Raw genomic sequence first — 18255 nt, 5'->3', positions numbered from 1 at the left:
GTAATTGACAGTTTATAAACACAATTACACTAGCTTACCTATACTGAACACTCACTAAACATGGTAAGCCCTTGACACGCATTATCTAATTTAACACTACAATAATCCTGTGGGAAGGTTTACTGTTATCTCCATCTTATAGATGAGGAAACTGAGGCATAGAGACGTTCAGTAACCTACCCAAGGCCACAGAGGTAGGACGTGGTGGCGGCGTCAAGATTTCAACCCGGTGCCCTGACTCGGGGCTCCTCCCTCTCAGATCCTTTATCATCATTTCATAAGAGCCCACACCCCGGACCAGGAGTGACCCAGCTCTGTCTCTCGAGTTGCCCTTAATCCCCCCCTCCTGTTATGGTCAGTCTACCAAGCCCCTGAACTTTCCTGCTCCCATTTCCAAGCAGCGGCTCTTTCCAAGGAAATGGGAGGGGAGAAGGACTCAGCCTTTTGGGAACATTGGGTCCACCCCAGCATGGGCTTCCTACCAGCTGCTGTGACAGGAGATGGTGGGCCGAGGAAGGGGCGCCTCGGTCCCGGGCAGCCTCCCGTAGAGGCTCTCTAGGCCGAGGGTGGCAACTCTCTGCAGCAGAAGCTGCCAATGTGCAGACTGTGCAGAGAGCCCAGGGGTGGGAGAGCCCTGAGAAGAAGAGGCGAGCGTGGGCCGGGCGTGTGGGGAAGGTGTAAACACAATCTGCTCCCACCGAAGCCAGCCTGCTCCCTGGGGGAGAGAGCCCCTCCCGCCCAGCCCACATGGCACCCCGGCTGCCAGGGCCTGGGCAGCCTCCAAGCCCAGGCAGACACATCCCCCCACCTCCAGCAGCCCCTTCCTCTTGCTTTCCCTCCCTCCATCTGGAACCAGTCCCCAGAGGAGCCTTCATCTCCTGAGCAGGCTCTTAGAACAGGGCTGCAAAGGGGTGTCACTTTGTGGATGTGCGTCTGGGCCGTGAGCCAGCCCCGGTGCCGCTAGGCGACCTTGGTCTGACAATTCCTAAGCCCAGTGGAAGGAGACAGGCAACTTGAAAATGGCAGAGAGCGGAGGCAAGGATGAAGTGACAGGAATATGGCAAGTAGATTAGAGAATGGATGCATACATTGGATCACGGAGTACAGACTGGGTCCCAGAGCAGTGCGCTCCGGCCCTCAGCCTGAGAGTCCTGTCACCAGGAAGACTGATGCCTCCCAGGGAGAAAGACATGCTGACAGGAGCTGAGACAGGTGGTCACGAACTCGTGGCCCGCGTCAGGGGTGCAGCTCCTTCCCCTGATGAGACCCTTCCCCTGCCTCCGCCCTGCCCTACTTTGTGAGGCTCCCACAGAACCGCCAGGCTCCCTGCAGCAGCCCCCCCAACTCCCCATCACTTCAGAGTGGGTTCCCCGAGTCCAGTCGGCTGCACCTCACCCTTTCCTGCTGTCTAGAGAACTCCCCCAGCTCCTCTTTCCTGAAAGTCAGGGGCGGGGCCCAGCCGGGCAGAGACCTTGTTGCTGGATGGGCAATGGGGGCTGGATGGGGAGGTGAGATGCACGTGGGGGGAGTCTGGGGGGCTTTGGAAGACGAATGGCTGCAAGGCAGCTGGCAGCAGCAGCCTGCAGGGTCTGCGCCTGGACCGCAGGGAGCAGAAGCGGAAATCTGCTTTTCTGTCTGCTCAGGATCAGGCAGGATGGTAAAGAGAGAGAAAGGGCAGAGCAGCTGGGGGCAAAGGAGGCCACCGCTGTTACCGAGCAGTCAGCAGATTGACGGAAGCAAGTGTCATGCTTTTTCCCTTCCCACATGCTACTGCCCATTTGGGACACGGGCACGCGTGCACACACACACACACGCAGAAGACACACTCCGAGGACAAGCTGTGAGTTGCTTCCATCCAGCTGTAGGCAGACATGTCACAGATCCGAACGGCATTTCCTATTGATCATTTCAGCAGAGCAGCCAGTGGCAGGGTGACCTCTGGGGACCAGGGAGAGGCAAATGTCATAGGAAGTGAGTGCCACCATCGCAAAGTGACACCACACAGCCCTGGACAAGCTGAGCTGCCAAAGATGGGCGGCCAGGCCAGTAAAACCGCGTCTTCCACTGAGCAGCTGCAGACTTGCAGGCGGCTTCAGGGAGGCCTGCGCTGTGGGCGTGAAGAGCATGGGCTCTGCAACCTGCCTGTGAGCCTGGGGTCTTCCACTTACTAGCTGGGTGACGCTGGGCAAATCAGCAAAGCTCTCTGTGAGTTTCCTCATTTCTAAACCGTGGACAATAACATGACCAGCCTCCGTGGGTTGTTGCGAGGGTTCAGAGGAGGGTGAAAGGGCAGCCCTTCCTTTGTGAATGTGAACCATCTCTGTCCCTCAGTTCTGGAGTCTCCTTGCCCCCCACTTGTTCCCTCCTCTAGCCCCGGGAGGCAGGGGTTGCCCCCGAGTTAAATGGGGGGACCCCACTGAGTCCCTCTCTCTGGGCCTCCTCAGAGGAAGGGAGCCTGTCCCAGAGCTTGAGCACCTCTGCCCCTCCCGCCTGCCCGGCCAGGCCCAGCTTCAGAAGCCCCAGAGCCAGGGCCTTGGGGGAAGCGCAGACTGGTGGGTCTGGGGGCCGAAAAGGGGAGTCTACCTTCTCAATGGCTGCTTTCCCTAGTCTCCCTCCTGCAGCTCCTTCCACCACGGTGTCCTTCGGGGGTGGGGGGCACACCAGGACGTGAGCTGAAAGAGAAAACCAAGCCGGGTCGGCTCTCTCTCCCACCCCAGAGCGGGGCCTTGTATTTCAGAGTGGGCATCCCAGAGCACTGCCTCTCCCTGAGAAGTCCTCTAGACAGCCCTCAGGCCCCCAGCAGGACCACCATCCCCAGGCCTAGAAAATGCTGTTGAGACCACACGTAGTTCTCTTAAAACTAACCCTTGCCCTGTGGCCTGGAACATAACAGGCTCAAAGTAGGAGCCGACGGAAGGAGTCCACCCTCCTACCCTTAACCTCCATCGTGACCACAGAGCTGAAGACAGCCTGCTCTGCTCCCACATGGCCAGGCCTTGCGTGCTCTGTATTCTTCCTTTCTTGTCCCCAGCCCTGCCCTCTCTCCTCCAGGCTGCAGCCCCTGCCCTACCTGCCAGCTGATCCCTGGCCCTGGCGCGGAGCTCCTCCTGAAGAGGCGAGGGCTTACTTCAGCGGTTCTTTCTCTCTAAACAGAAAAGAGCATGGAGTCAGAAGACTGGAGGATGACCCTCCCACGCTTCCAGCCTTCCCCTTCCTCCTGCCCCCAAGCCTAGCGATTCACCCCACTATTGAGGGTGAATCAGCAACACCCCAGAAGCCAATTGGAATTTATGACTGTGGAACCGGAGAGCAGAACTTTCACGTCTACTGCCCCGCTGGGCCAGCCCTCCGTGGAGCCACCACTGGCAGAAGGGGTTGGTTGGTAGACCAGTTAGCTGGGTCCCAAGGAGTTAACAGGCAACTGCTTCCTTCTGGCAAGGCCACAGCAGACCAGGCCCGGCCAGATGGTTCCAGATTTGGCCTTTTCTCTCCCGACAGGAGGTCCAGGGGCATTTCAGTCGAGGAGATGGACTGCCTGAAGTCAGGGACCTGTCAGTCCCACATCAGCCACAAATTGGGTGGACGATGTTGAGTAAGCCATTTACGTCTCCCTGCCCCTCAGCTTCTTGCACCATTGACAAGAGCTAGAAACACCTGAACTGCCAAACCTTTGGGGCCATGGAGACTTCCGAGTGAGTTAATGTATGAGAAACCCCTGAGGAAGAATAAAGCACTGATCATATAACAGCAAGAGTAGAGCTGGCGTTAACTGAGCAGTTACTCTGTGCTGAGTGCTTTACTACGGTTATTTCATTTAAACCTCACAGAAACCTCACAACCAGTCCGTTATTAATCACAGTTTATACATATGAATAAAAAGATTACATAATTTGCCCACAGCCTCTCAGTAAGAGCGGAGGTAGGATTTAAACTCAGGCTGCCCCGCTCCAGACCCAAACTCAACAGTGAGGACCAGTCAGCATTTGAGGGCCCAGTGATCGTCATTTTAAACGTGTCAGCCCATTTCACCGGTAGCCATAATTAGGCACCATTGTGACCCTCTCAGCTAGCCCAGCTATCGAGGAAGGGCGTCACAGAAATGACTCTGCTTCCTGCACAGGCCCTGGGCTTCCCAGGAGGCCTTCTGACATTCCAAACCTGGGGGAACCCAAGGACTGAGAAGTCAGAGCAGAGACACAGAGAAAGACCCAAGTTCACGGCTTGCCAACCTTGACGTATTTATGGGGCACACTGCAGGCACATCGCCCACTCCCTGGAAGAGACATGGGGTGCACAGGCGAGTGTGCATGTTCACTGTCTTAGCCGTCTGAGCCTCCTTTCAGGGGAGTGAGAGAAGCAGTGCCGGGGGCTAGAAGATCCTTCCACAGCAGAGAATATCACTCTTCAGATAGGTCCCCCACACTAGATGGGCCCAAAGGCACAAATGAACATTTCCAACTGTATGTTCTTCAGAAATATGTGCTGACTTTTCAGTGTCTTCTTGGGCATAGAGCCCCTATCATCAAAGGACACTAGTCAGCGGGGAAGGAAAAGTCCAGAAGTTCCCCAATCTTCACCCCTGGTAAAGGCCACATGGCTCCAGAATAGGGAAGAGTTAACTTTCTGGCCACTGGAGACAGTGTCCTGCCCGCAGGGACTGCCCAGCCAATGGCACTCAGTGCTGATGATGTCATGCTCCTCTGCGCCTTCTATTGGGGACTGGACAGCGAATCCTGCTGGAGGTTCAGGCAGCTCCGCTGCTGCCGAGGCTGGGGGGGCAGGGGGGGGCAGCGGGAGAGGGAGGGGGAAGGGAAGGCAAGCAAAGCAACGCAGAGCTGCTTCTGCCTCATCCCTCCCTCCACTCCCCCTGCACCTTCCAACAGAAGGGACCCTGGGGACCACCCCGCACTAGGACAAGCAAGGCAGAGAAATTTTGGTCCAGAGGAGAAGCTGAGAGTCCCATTCCCAACTGGAGAAAACAGACATTCGGCCTGCCCACTAGGCATACAGTGAACAGGGTAGCTGGGGTGAGGGGCCAGCGTGGAACACGCACGCGCGCACACACACACATACCCACGAACACCCCCGGGGCCTGGGCAGGGACAGGGGACAGCGGCAGCCTCCTTAGCGACACCCTTCCTCCTCCACCCTAGACTCTTCTGCCTTACCTGCCTGAGGACTGGAGGTCTGTTTCCAAGCTGCTGCCCATAACTGCCCCATCTACTCCACTGGGCTCTCTGTGGGAGGGAAAAGAGGCAGGCAGAGCTGTGGGCAGCACCCAGACCCCAGACCCCGCTCCTGCTTCTCTGCAAGACCTAAGCCACATTGGGCTCTGGAACCGGAGGCTGTGGCCAGCGTCTTTGAAGGGCTCCAAGTTCCCCCTACTTCGAGGGGGAACCTCTCAGGGCTCCCTGGCAAGTCCCTCCCAGCCTCCCTGGAGCCCAGGAAGCCCCCGCCCGCCTTCAGCTTGGCTGTAACCCAGCGCAGTAGTTTCTCCCCCACCCCAGCCCATGGCCCAGTCAGTTTCTCACGGTTGGACCCTGTTGGCGAATCGGCGGCGCCAGAGCATGGCCAAGGTGCTGAGCAGGAAGAGGGTAGTGCACATGGCTCAGCTGCCCCATCCCCTCCAGACCACGTCCGCAGGAGAAGGCCAAGATGGCCCCTGCCAGCTCTCCCGAGCCCCTGCGGTCCTTCCTGAGGCTCCTGCAGGCGACGGATTAGGAGGCTCAAGCTGATTAGTGGGGTCAGCAGAGCCGACCTTGTGAAGACTGATTGACCTCACTGGACCCGGTTGTCCCCCCTCCCCGTGGCAGGGTAAATCGACCTCAGTCTGTTCTGGATGTAGGTATAAGTAAGCCCTGGGCCTGACCCTCAAGGGACTTAGAGTCTAGACAAACGCACGGGCAAGTTAAACATATGACCACCACAGACAGACTTAGTCTATTCACGGTGCCTACAGAGCACTCTGGGAGTCGCAAGCATCAGGGGAATCTTCAGAGAGGAGCTGGGCTCATCTGTATTTGCAGGAGCTCAAGGAAGGGTGGGCCCACAGACAGAAGACTCCGCCAGGGCTGCAGACGTGAAAGCACAGGGCATGTTCTGGCAACTGGAAGTTGAGTATTGGTGGAGTCATGATGTCACAGGGGAGGCATCGGGAGGGGAGGAGGACAGGGGAAGAATATAGATGATGAAGCCAGAAAGACAAGGGAGGCCAGGGAGTGAAGGGCTGGCTAAGTGGTTCACTTCTAACCTCTGGACAGCCGTTTCCAAATGTTTCTGATTACATACCTTCTTCAGTAAAAGGCAGAATCTAAGTGTGCACTCAGGAAAAGGGATATATGCATCCACTCATAAATTATATACTATATTACTGTGCAAACTGTATTAGTCCCGCACCAGAGACATACATAAAACTTGTAAAGGGTGAGATCAAAGTGAATAGAATCAAGATTTCTCCTACTTTCTGTCCACATCCCAGGGGAACCTCTTGGGCAGCCGTTTGGATGGCCACTGCACTGGCTCTTGGGAAGCTATCAGAGGCGGCCCAGGAAGCACGCGGAGCACAGGCCAAAAGAGAGAACACGGGTCCGAGAGTGGCGTAAGAAACTAAGCCCACACACTCTCCTCCATCTCTCTCCAAGACCCCCAGAAGAGGGCATTAGAGTTTCCCTCCCTCAACTGAGACCTGAGCGGCAAGAGGCCTCCCGCCCAGGATTCCAGTAACGTACCTGAACCCTGGGCTCCAGCAAGGCCCGGAGCTAGGGCTGTGCCCTAGGGCCCTCTGCTTTGAAACAGAATTTTTAAAAATAAACACGTAAACCAAAGCTGAAGAGGACAGCCGCCACCTCTTGCCATACTTGAGCAGTGGACACAGACTTGGGAAGGGCAGTGTCAGCAGGGAGTCTTAGGGAGAACTGGACACACCCCACAAGAGCCGTCACATGTGTCACATGTTTCAGATGCTTGCAGCCCGGGTCTGGCCTCAGGCTTCAACTGGGAGTCAGAGGTGGGACCCCCTCCATACCAGAATCGAGCAGCTGCTTGCAGGGTGGGGACCAGGTGGCTCTCAGAGGCACAGTCCCCACCTCTGGTCCAATCCCCTTCCCTGAGAAGGCCACCAGGACAAGAATTTGTCTCCTCCACCCACAGAACCCCTCCCTAATCCAGGTCCTGGTGGCTGAGATGTCACCAGCGCCCTGGGCCTCCCCCACCACCAAGACTTCCTGGCAACCCCACCGACCCACCCACCGCAGGTCCGCTCTGCCCGGCCCAGCGGCCTCTCCTTCGAGCTTTTCTCCCCCACGGTCAGAATTAGGAGCGGCGCCAGGTTTGGGCCTGCCTGTGTCATCAGTAAGCCACCCAGGGCCTTCTTTCTGACGCCACGTGCGTGCCCCGAGGGGGAGGAGTGCTGGCGGGAAGGAAAGGCTGGCGCAGGCCTCTGGCGCTCAAGTTCGACAGCCGCCCCCCATCCCCGCATTGGTGTTTTCCTGTAAGGTGTTGGCGTAGGGAGATGACCCCAGTCCTAAACCCTCCAGAGTCTGGGGTCCGGAGCTCTGCGGGTGGCGCCGCGGCCCCCCGGCTGGCTCGGGAGAGGCCGGGAGCGAGCGGGAACTCAGCTCGGACCGCGGCGCAGCTGGAGGGGCTCGCGCCGCCCCCTCGGGCTGGCGGCCACGCCGCAAATGCCTGGGAGTGTTCGACTTAGAGTCAGTTCCCCGCCGCGGGAAGGGGGCACACGCGCAGACGCCCCGGCCTCGCCCAGCGCGTGAGCCGCGACCCGGTGCCCCCAGACCTGCACGCGCCGCGGCGCACTCCCGTGCGGCCCGGCGCCCCGTGACTGCCCGCCTCCTCCTCCTCCCGGGACCCCTCAGTACACCCGCCCCACCTACGCCCCGCCCGGCAGTCAAACTCCGCGGTGGCCTGGAGGGCGGGCACCCCGCCCAACCTTCACCTTGCCGGAACTGGCTCACGGACAAGGGGTTGGGGGTTTGGAGCGGATCTTTTTTTTTTTCATGTTTTTCCAGCAGACCACATCTCCGCCCCCCGCTCGCGGTCCCCCGCCCCCTGCACATATACCCTACACACACACACACACACATACACACACACACACACACGCACGCACACATACACACACACACACACCCGGCGCGCACAGACACGCTCCCTCCCTCCGGCGCGCTCTACCACTCGCCCGCCAGCGGCACACGCAGCCGGCCCCGGCTCCCCGCGCCCCGCCGCCGCCGAGCGTAGCCGGGCTGCGCTGGGAGCTGCTCATGGAGAAAGTGCCGGGCGAGATGGAGATAGAGCGCAGGGAGCGGAGCGAGGAGCTGTCCGAGGCGGAGAGGAAGGCGGTGCAGGCGACGTGGGCCCGGCTCTATGCCAACTGCGAGGACGTGGGGGTGGCCATCCTGGTGCGGTAGGTGTCGCCCCGGCCCGGCCGGGCCCGGGGGAGGGACGGCGGCAGCGGCTCCGGGCAGAGGCGGGCTCGGCCCGGGTCCGAGCTCGGGCGCCACCTCCCCAGCTGCGATTGGGGCCGGGCCGGTCGGGGTGCGGGCAGCGTGGGGCGCCTTGGGGTGGACGAAGCCCTGGCCGAGCCCTTCCTAGCTCTCTCTGGGCGAGGTGCTCACCAGGAACTAGGAGCCAGACGCAGAAGGAGGGCACCGCCATCTCCCTCCCCTCCCGGGCCTCAGAACTCCTGGCTCAGCCAGCCATGCCTTCCTCACCAGCGACCCCAGCCACGCAACCGAGCTGTTATGGACACACATTTTACCAGCCTTTCCAGTGGGGGCCTTGGGGGCTCCCCATTCTAGAGACAGGAAAACTGAGGACCAGCCAAGAAGGAGGACAAAGGAGCAAACCCCTTTCTCCAGCTCAGCCCCTTTCTGTATTCAGAGACTTGGAAGAACAGAGCAAAGGGCGAAAGAATAGAGGTCAGAAGGAGTAGACCCTGGAGGTCCGGTTTTCCCAGCTGGCCCCTTCCTGCCCCTGGGGCCAGGCCAGCAGGGAGCTCCCAGGTGAGGTGCAGGTGAGTGGAGAAGCAAACAGTCCCCTAGGATACAGTCCCTGCCGAGTTTGGTGGAGGGAAAGGGAGAAGCTTCAGGAGACAGGGCCCCACCCTGAAACCCCGATCTGGGGAGAAAGGGTCATGTGTCTTGGGCTCAGGGGTCATTCAGGCACCACATGCCCCCGAGGGACGCACACACACAGAGTGACACTGTTATTCACACACCTACACACCAGGGCACATGCACACCATTCCCATATAGTTAATGTCCCCAAGCCACACAAGCTAGTAATTGACTACAGCTACAGATCGGTGCTCTCTTCCCACACATGCCGGTCCCTGGGGGCGCAGGCAGGGAGGTCCCCTTAACCCTCTGTCCTTGGCAGAGGGAAGCTGTCAAATCTAGGGCAGATCTGGAAAGTCTGATTGTTTGAAGATGGGGTGAAACCTGTCTGTGGAAAGGACAGTTGAAGTGCATGCCTGTCTCCCAGTCCTGGCCCCATCTCTGGCTCCTCTTTCTCTCCCGAACTCTCTCCTTTGTGCCTCCCCCAAGCCTGGGACCTACTCAGCTCCATATCGATGTGCCCTGATTCCAACTTAGAAACAGATTTTGGAGAAAAAAGAGCAAGAAGCACTCTTGAGGAGTTCCAGGAGGATTCCTGAGGAAGGGACAGCTATTTGGGCAGCTCCCAGGCCCAGAAACAGCCGGGGGTGGTGGGGAAGCTAAGAGGGGATTTCAGATCCCGAAGCCATCAGACATTGGGAGGTGCAGCTCTGCACGTGCGAGCACCCACACAAGCACACCGTGGACAGTGGAGTCACAGATGCGCCAGACTGCGTCCCCGGAGGGCTGCTCTCAGCTGTGTTGTCGGCACATGCGGGCCCCCCAGGCCTCAGGATGCAGCCGAGTGTGCACATGGGTCACCAAGAGGAAATGAGGCAAAGTCCAAAGGACCTTGGAGATTTTTTGTCCCGACACCCTGCCGTTTGCCGGTGAGGACATGTCAGGGATGTGTCCAAGATCCAGCGCCTAGGGTCCCACCCAACCTCCCCAGGAATGGGGGGTGCCGAGGAAGGAGCTGAACCCTAGGGTGTTTCTGGAGAGTCTGAGCTCTTGGCAAGGGTTTCATACTCTCTCTGTGCCCCTCTAGTTCCCCAGAGGGGAACTCGTTCCTCAATGGGCACTGGGTCTGGGCTGGGGAGGTGGTCGCCTAGTGCTCAGGGCTCAGAGGGAGGCCCACAGTTAACCTGAGAAAGCCTGAGATAGCAGTTAGATCTGGGCTGCTGATAACCCCAGGCACACTTCGCCTGACCCCACCTCTGCTGCCGGGAGCCCAGCCCAGCCCAGCCCAGCTCAGAAGAGAAGCTGGCCCGGCACTCCCTCGCCCAGCCCCAAGTCCCACCAGCCTCCCTTTCCTTTTTCTCCTCCTGATGTCCGCCCCAGTAGGGGGTGTTAGGGGGACTCGACTGATAAGCTGCTCAGATAAGGCCCCTCCCCAGATCCTGTGCCCCTCAGTTTTGTCACAGACCCCTCTTGTCTTTACGCCCCCGTCAACAAGGACGGGCGGGACAGAGCCCGAGACAGTCGCCCTCTGACCGGGCACTCTCACCTCCTCCCTCCCCACTCCCACACCCCAACACTCCTCCTGTGAGGAGGTAGCAGCCTCGAGGATGGTGCCAGAGGGGCTGCCCAGACCCCATGCCTCCTCTCCCTGCCGGGAGGAGACCAAGAGGGAGCATGCATGCTCTAGGAAGGCTCCTCTCCCGGTTGTAACTGCCGCCTTCCCCCTCACGCTCAGACAAGCCTATTTCAGGCTCTCCTGGAAGCCCAGATGCCTCTGGAAGCTGAGAAACTCCCCAAGCTGGCTGCTGAGGCTTCTCCCAGCAGCGCAGGCCGGAACTGGGAGGGTCAGGAGTAAACACGGGGGTGGGGGGAGGCGCAGAGAAACGCCAGGATGAAGGAGCACCAGGATGAAGGAGCAGAGCGCAAGGCCCCTTGACTCCCCTGGCCCAGAAGAAGGGCTCATCGGGACCATCCTTAGGGCCATAACGGGAGACCCACCGGTCCCAGGCTACCATCCCCGGCAGAGCAGCCTCTGAGGCGGTCCGGGGAAGCCATCATAGCCGGGGCCGCCCCGGCTCCTTCCTGGTCCTGCCACCCACTCCGCTTGGCCCACTGATGCAGCCGTGGGCATCAATTCCTAATCCAGAACGTGGGAATAAAAACAGTGCCAACCTCAGGAGGATATCGCGAGAATTAATGAGATCATATAGTAAGTGCTCAATAAATAGTCCCTGTTATTTTGTCATCAGTAAAGTGGACGTAATACCCACTTCGTTGTGGCATTATATGAAATAACAAGTGGAGATGCTCTGCACATTGTCATTCACCAGCCAAATAGAAATTAGTATTTTTGTTGCAATGTAAAACCTCTAAAGTCAGAGATCCTCATTTAAATCCAGACTGGGTATCTGTCCTTCATTACGACGCTTCTCCAGAGAAATCCAATGTATTTTCAGACCCATCGCGTCATTTGTCCTCACCAGTACAGCTGTGAAGTAGCAAGCAGGGGTGCATGGACTTCTCTCACACTTTTGCAGACAGGAGGTTGTGAAGCGATTTGCCCGAGGTCACACTTGGCCTCCGAGAGGGGCCCTCCTCGTAGCCTGAAAGGGTGGCCGGGGCCAGATGCTCTCCCTGCATCTGTTCCAGCTCTCAGATCTGAGACCCGACCCCAGGCCCCAAGGGCTGTTTTGGCAAATTACCAGCTCTCTCTAATCACAAAGGGGACACTCCAAAAGTGTGAAACAACCTGAGAAAACAGGTCCAGGACATTCCATCCATTTTCTGAGGCTTCAGTTATGTAAGTTCTGATTGAGTCTGGCCACATACCTCCCGCCCCAGCTGGGTGAGGGATCGCAGATGTCATCACCACCATCCGGCAAAGTGCAGGGCTCTGGGCCAAGGTGATGGGTCAGAGTGTGCATGAGACCCGGGCTCTGCCCTGGGGTTGCAGGACCCAGACAGACACACAAGGAAGAAGCCGTGAAAGGTGGCAGGGAACACACTAATGGCCTTGGAGGGAAAGCGGTCGCCCGGGGCCAGGCCGGGCGCTCAGGGAGAGGCCCAGCTGACACGGGGGAAGGACGGGTGGGTCCACCATGTGGAAGGGGCCCAGCATGCCGAGGAATCTTTAACCCATGGTAAGTGAAGCTGTTGGGCTGGAGCGTAGGGAAGAATGTGGACCCCATGCTGGAGAAGCGGGTGTGGGACAGTTTCTAAGAAGCGTGGAATCTGAGGTTAAGGAGTTTTGACTTTGTCCGGTAGACAGTGGGAAGCCATGGAATGTTTTCAAGCATGAGAGTGACCCAGTGAATGTGATATTAGGCGGGGGGCGGGGGGGATAGACAATTTCAGATAAACTGGAGAGGGAAGGGTTAGAAAGCCCTGGGGTCTGCCCCGAGAAGTGCACAGGCTGGTTGGAGAGGTAAGATGTACAGACAGACGTGAAGGACTCACCAGGCTGGTGACATCAATCCATATCTTTAATTAAATCAACCGATGACTATGCAGGCTGAGGAGGGAAGCAGGGTAGTGAATAGGGAAGGGACTGGGCTGGGAGGAGGACTGAGTCTCATTTCTTCCCTTCCATGACCTGAGCTAAGTCAGCTAAGCCGCTCGGGCCTTCCTTTGTTTAGGAGGAGAGCTCTGACTTCATAAAAAAGGGTGGCATTTACTGAGCCCCCTGTGTCCACACTGTGCCAGGGCTCCACATGCTGTTTCTCGTTTCATCCTCCCAACAACCACAACGACTCACAACCAAGATAGGAACAGTGACGCCCATTTCATAGATGAGGAAACTGAGGCTCAGAAAAGTTAACTTGGGGGTATATCTCAGGGATATAGCATTTGACCGCAGAAAAGTTAACTTGCCCAAGGGCACACCGGCTGGGGATTCCAGAAAGCAGGCTCTTACCCTCTCAGCTGCGACTGGAGCAGGGCTTGAAGGGTGTGTGGAGTTTGGGAAGAAGGCAAAAAGCAAGGAAGCTTGCTTCCTTGGGAGAGGAAGCTGCAAACCTGGCAGATAGAAATGGCCGGGACTGGGGAGGGCTCGGCATGTAAGCCAGGTCGTCCAGAGGAAGGGTGTGTGTTTGAGGAACTGCTACACATGGTGGGGTGAGGGTGGGTTCAGCCTCTCCCACCTCCGTACCCCCCCCATCGTCTGGACACTTCAGGGTGGGGCCTGAGGCCACCCCCTGCTCCGCACCCACCTGCTTCCACCTGCCAGGTTCTTCGTGAACTTCCCGTCGGCCAAGCAGTACTTCAGCCAGTTCAAGCACATGGAGGAGCCCCTGGAAATGGAGCGGAGCCCGCAGCTGCGGAAGCACGCCTGCCGGGTCATGGGGGCCCTCAACACCGTGGTGGAGAATCTGCACGACCCCGAGAAGGTGTCCTCTGTGCTCGCCCTCGTGGGCAAAGCCCACGCCCTCAAGCACAAGGTGGAGCCTGTGTACTTCAAGGTATGTCACCGGATGGGTGCTGCCACCCACCACCCACCCTGTTCCACCCCAGAGCCCCATAACCAATGACAGCCTGCGGGCCACTGGGCCACCCAGCCTCTTCCCCTGGCATGGCTGTTCCCGGGAGGGGCAGCAGGATGGGGGCTGTGTCTTGAGGGTGTCTGGTTCCCAAAGCTGCCAGGTTCTTGTTTCATGAACAATCCCCTTGGCCAAACACAGGACAGAAGGGATTCTGGGGCTGCAGAGGGCAGGATGCCCAGGCGTTTACTCCCCCTTCCTTCCTTTGTACCCAGATCCTCTCTGGGGTCATCCTGGAGGTGATTGCCGAGGAATTTGCCAATGACTTCCCACCCGAGACGCAGAGAGCCTGGGCCAAGCTTCGCAGCCTCATCTACAGCCACGTGACCGCTGCCTACAAGGAAGTGGGCTGGGTACAGCAGGTCCCCAACGCCACCACGTGAGGAGGCAGCCTCCCTGCCGCATCCTCCCCCATCCCCTGGCCTCCCACCTCTCCTAGCGCCCAGGGACTGACCACCGGGGCAGGAACAGTTCCAGGAGGGTGGGCCTGGGGTCTGACACATTAAAGATCAGGCATGATAGGAAAAGGCCCGCTCACGCCGAGGACCCCACACAGATTCTCCTCGGGCAGAGCCTTCTCTTTCCCTGGAGCCAGTGGACACTCAGGGCACCCCAAGACCGAGGCCGCCCCGGGCAGAGAGGCTCCAAAGGTTCCCGGCGGGAAGGCCGCTCATCGGGCCCAGAGGCAGCCCAGGCCGGCTCTGGCCACTTCCTCCCTGGTACCAATCACATGGGGCTGTTTTGCATCTAATGCTGACCGCGCTCCCTCCCGCCTTGGCCTCAGCAAGGCTGGAGCCAGGAGAATCACGAGGACGCACGCACGTGCCGGGGCCCACCCGGGGCCTGAGTGGGTGTCCCTCCCACGCACACCGGCAGGGGGTTTTACTTCTGGGCTGACCCCGGAGGCCGGGTTCCCAGTTCTGGGGTGAGGGCCCCCGGGGAACGGGCTCCAGGAGGGTGGCTGGCCTGGTGACTCCTGAGGGGAGGGCTGGCCCCCAGACTTGGCGGCTGGGAACACTCCGGCCTCCCTGGGCCCCCAAGGGGCTGGGGCTCTGGGAGCTCAATGGAGGGGCGGAGGCAGGGCTGGAGGAGGGAGTGGGGAGAGGAGCGGAGGCGGGAATGGGAAGCAGGGGTCAGCCAGCGGCTCGGGACACGCGTTGGAGAGAAACATTCCCAGCAGTTTCCCAGGGAAAAGGCGGCGTCCCCTCCCTGGGCTCCGAGCTGGTCCGCGGAGCCGGCCGGACCTCCTGCACACAGGCATCCCCGCGCAGCTCCCCGGAGTAGGTCCCCCGAGGGCAGCCTGCAGAGGCCCGGCCTCCCGGCCTTCCTGCCTCTGACCATACTGGCCCCCGCTTGCTGCCGCTCCCTTCGCCACCCTGAGAGCGCGGAGCCCTCGGGGGCTGCTGGCAATGGCCAGGCAGCGACTCCAGATGTTCACAGCTGGGCCCGGGCCGCCCCAGACCTCAGAGTAAACGGAAGCAGGCAGGCGATTTTTACCTGTCGGAGGAGGAGCTGGCAGAGCCGGCAGCCCGGAAGCAGCCGGAGGGCAGGGGAGGGGTCAGTGGGGGGAGGGGGCTTGCCCTCCCACGCCTCTCCCCAGGCAGGCTCTGCCGCCAAAGATGAGTTTGTTTACAGCCGGGAGACAAGACTTCCTGCTTCCAGAGAAAAGGGCTTTTTTATAGGGGCCTAGAGGGACGGAAGAGAGAGAGCTGGCCCGTGCAAGCCCCAGTGAATCAGAAACACATGGACAGCATTTCCCGACACGAAGCCCTGTCCCCTCCCCTTTCTTGCCGTAGCTGGACCCCTGGGACTTAAATCTCGCCAAACCCCAAGCATTAGGAAACCGCTGAAATTTCATGCCTCCCCCTTTCTGTTCCTTGTGCACTGAATGGAGATGGGCCACCGTGGGGACTGGCCGGGGCCCTGCGCCTTCCTGGGCCTGAGCACCCCACATTTGGGTTACCCCAGCTGAGGGGAATTGTCCCCGCATCCCTTTGCACACTCTGGTGCCACCTCTGGTCTCCTGGGAACACGGTGTGACCCCCCCCCCAAGAGGGCGTGTCTCCCTGGGCCCGGGCCTGCAGACCCCACTACTGCCAGTGTCCATAGGGGTTCGGAGGGCGAGAGAGAGTTACAGGGCAGAGTTCTAGAAGGCTCCATCCAGCCTCGCTTATCAGAGACGTAATAGCGAGCCAGACGCCACTGTTTATTGAACTGTCTCTGCTTCAGGGTGTGCTCGCACTCGTGTGTGTGTGTGTGTGTGTGTGTGTGTGTGTGGGTGTGGGTGTGTGTGGGTGTGTGTGGGTGGTCAGGAGGTGACGGAGTTTGGGGGTGGTGAGTGCAAAGGGGCTGCGTGTGCAGAGAATGCCCATGGGTGGCCCAAGGGGGCACCACAGGCCAACCAGAGAGTGCGCATGTCTCAGAATTAAGAGGAAGAGAGCTCACTGTTCGCAGTTTGTGGAACACTTTCAGGCAGTTCTGTAGCTCAGATCCCACGGAGGTGGGCACCACAGACATGATTCACATTTTAGAGAAAAAGAGCTGAGGTTCAGATGGGCCGGCCGAGGTCTTGGCGGAAAAGGGCCTAGAAGCTGGGTCTAGTGGGCGTCTTTCACGGGCCCTGTGGGTCTCTGGGCTGGTACCGTTCGGCCTTGCAGCCCCTGATTCCTCTGCCCTCTCCCCAGGTTCCCTGATCCCACTCCAAGGCCCTAGTAACCTGTTACCTACATCTCCTATCTCGTCCACAGCCCGCCGGCCACGCTGCCCTCTTCGGGGCCATAGGACCCCCTCTCTCCTCCCCGCTCCCTGGCAGCACCTTGAGCAGAAGGCCGAGTTCTGAAGACGCTCCTTGACCCTCCATCTCTGGGTGCCAAGGAAGCTGGAGGAATCCCTGACTCGTCTTCCTGGAAAGAGGCTGCCTCGGCCTCGGCCACAGTCCCCCTGGAGCCGCCGGAAGGTTGCATCAGCTGCCTGGTTGCTGACCCCAGCTCAGCGGCGCAGAGGGTGGCCTGTGGGGTGGGGGACCTTTCCTCCTTGGAGAGCCGGGCACACCCTTCTTAGCTTTTCTACTCACTGTTAGAGACCTAGCTGAGCGGCCAGCGGGAATCAGGGGCAGGCCTGTGAGTCACTGGAGGAGCAAACCAGCCCTGTTTCTATCTGCCTGGCCACACACAGGTCTCCACATCATTTATCTAGAATACCACGCACACACGTCTACCGTATATACAGATATATTCTATATACAATCTATATATAAATCTATATCTATATATATACACATACATATCTATAATGTGTATCAGTAAGGCCCAGAGGCACGAGTGAAGCCTCGGTTCTGCCCACCGAGGAGTCCTGGCAGCTCCTGGGCAGAGAACAGAGTGTTCCGGCAGAGATGATGGGGTCTCACATCAGCACGGAGGGGACCCGGGCCTGCATGGGCAGGGTTGGGGTGACCCAGCTTGCCAGCAAAGCCCAGCCCATTCTCTCTGACCAGCTCCCCACATTCCTGCTTTCCACTTCGGGCAGAAAGGATTTGGTGTTCCCTACCTCTGCCCCCACAAAAGGAGGTGGGTCCCTGACTTGCCCCTAAATGGGCAAGGGGGCCAGAAGCTCTGGACAGGATGACTGCAGCAGGGGAGGGGCCATGGTCCAGAAACCTCGGATGGCAGCTCCATCTGCCTTTGCCACTAAGACAGACGGCCCTGGCGGGAGGGGGATCCAGGCTGCTGTCAGTGGGGCAGTGGTGACGGGACCAGATGCCTCTGTCTCTTCCTGGGGCTCTGAGGGCTGAGGGCCTTCCCTCCCCTGCCTCTCCTGGCTGCTGGCTTGCAGTCAGCCCTCTCTATCCATCTAGGTCAGCGTTGCTGGGGACCCCCCCAATGTGTGCCCCTTGGTCACGTGTATTGTCCTCAAGGATGTTTTGCTGCTGTGGCTACTGTGCCTGTGTCCTCCTGTCCCATCTTCGTGCAGCCATCCGTGTAACTGCCTGTCCTCCTTTTGTAGTTTCTGATGTTTGTAACTAGACCCAGCCATGTCATTAAACAGACTCGTTCTTCCTGTGTCTGTGCACGCTCATTTGGTCTTTTCCTGCCACCTGCCCCTCGCCTCTGTCTCCCCTCCTTAGTTCAAGTCTCGACTCGGGACTTTTTCTTGAAAGGCGACCCCCCAGCCCAAGGGTCCCCCTCACCTGTGTCTCAGCCTTGGCTGGTCGCGGGCCCTTCTGATTGGGGCTCAGGACACGGTGGTGGTGGGCCCCGGCTTGTTCACTCAGGAGCACAGAGCTGCAGAACGGAAGCTGGGCTCTAGAGGTGGGAGGGGAGAAGGGAGTCTGCTTGTTTAAAAAAGTCCGGGGGGGGGGCTTCCCTGGTGGCGCAGTGGTTGAGAGTCTGCCTGCTGATGCAGGGAACGTGGGTTCGTGCCCCGGCCGCGGAGCGGCTGAGCCCGTGAGCCATGGCCGCTGGCCTGCGCGTCCGGAGCCTGTGCTCTGCAACGGGAGAGGCCGCAGCGGTGAGAGGCCCGCGTACAGCAAAAAAAAAAAAAAAAATAGTCCGGGGGCTTTTCCTCTTTTGTTCTGGAAATATCCTCCCTCACGTGGGGGAGAGAAGAGAGAGAGAACTCAAGGGAGAGATGTTCAGAAAGGAGGGCCCTGCTAG

At 59.2% G+C, this 18255-nt stretch overlaps 1 protein-coding gene across 1 annotated transcript; it reads left to right on the top strand.

Annotated features, from left to right (window-relative positions):
* Window positions 1-8095: 8095 nt before the first annotated feature.
* CYGB (cytoglobin) lies at window positions 8096-17655 on the top strand. The gene is made up of 4 exons (XM_082679852.1): window positions 8096-8416; window positions 13294-13525; window positions 13819-13982; window positions 16351-17655. The coding sequence occupies exons 1-4, from the start codon at window positions 8274-8276 to the stop codon at window positions 16382-16384; spliced, it is 573 nt and encodes a 190-aa protein (XP_082535978.1). The 5' UTR covers window positions 8096-8273; the 3' UTR covers window positions 16385-17655.
* Window positions 17656-18255: the final 600 nt, after the last annotated feature.

The sequence above is a fragment of the Grampus griseus genome (genome assembly GCF_964374135.1).
Source record: "Grampus griseus genome assembly, chromosome: 20".
In the NCBI taxonomy this organism is placed as follows: Eukaryota; Metazoa; Chordata; class Mammalia; order Artiodactyla; family Delphinidae; genus Grampus; species Grampus griseus.
This window is presented reverse-complemented; position numbering and strand designations above follow the sequence as displayed.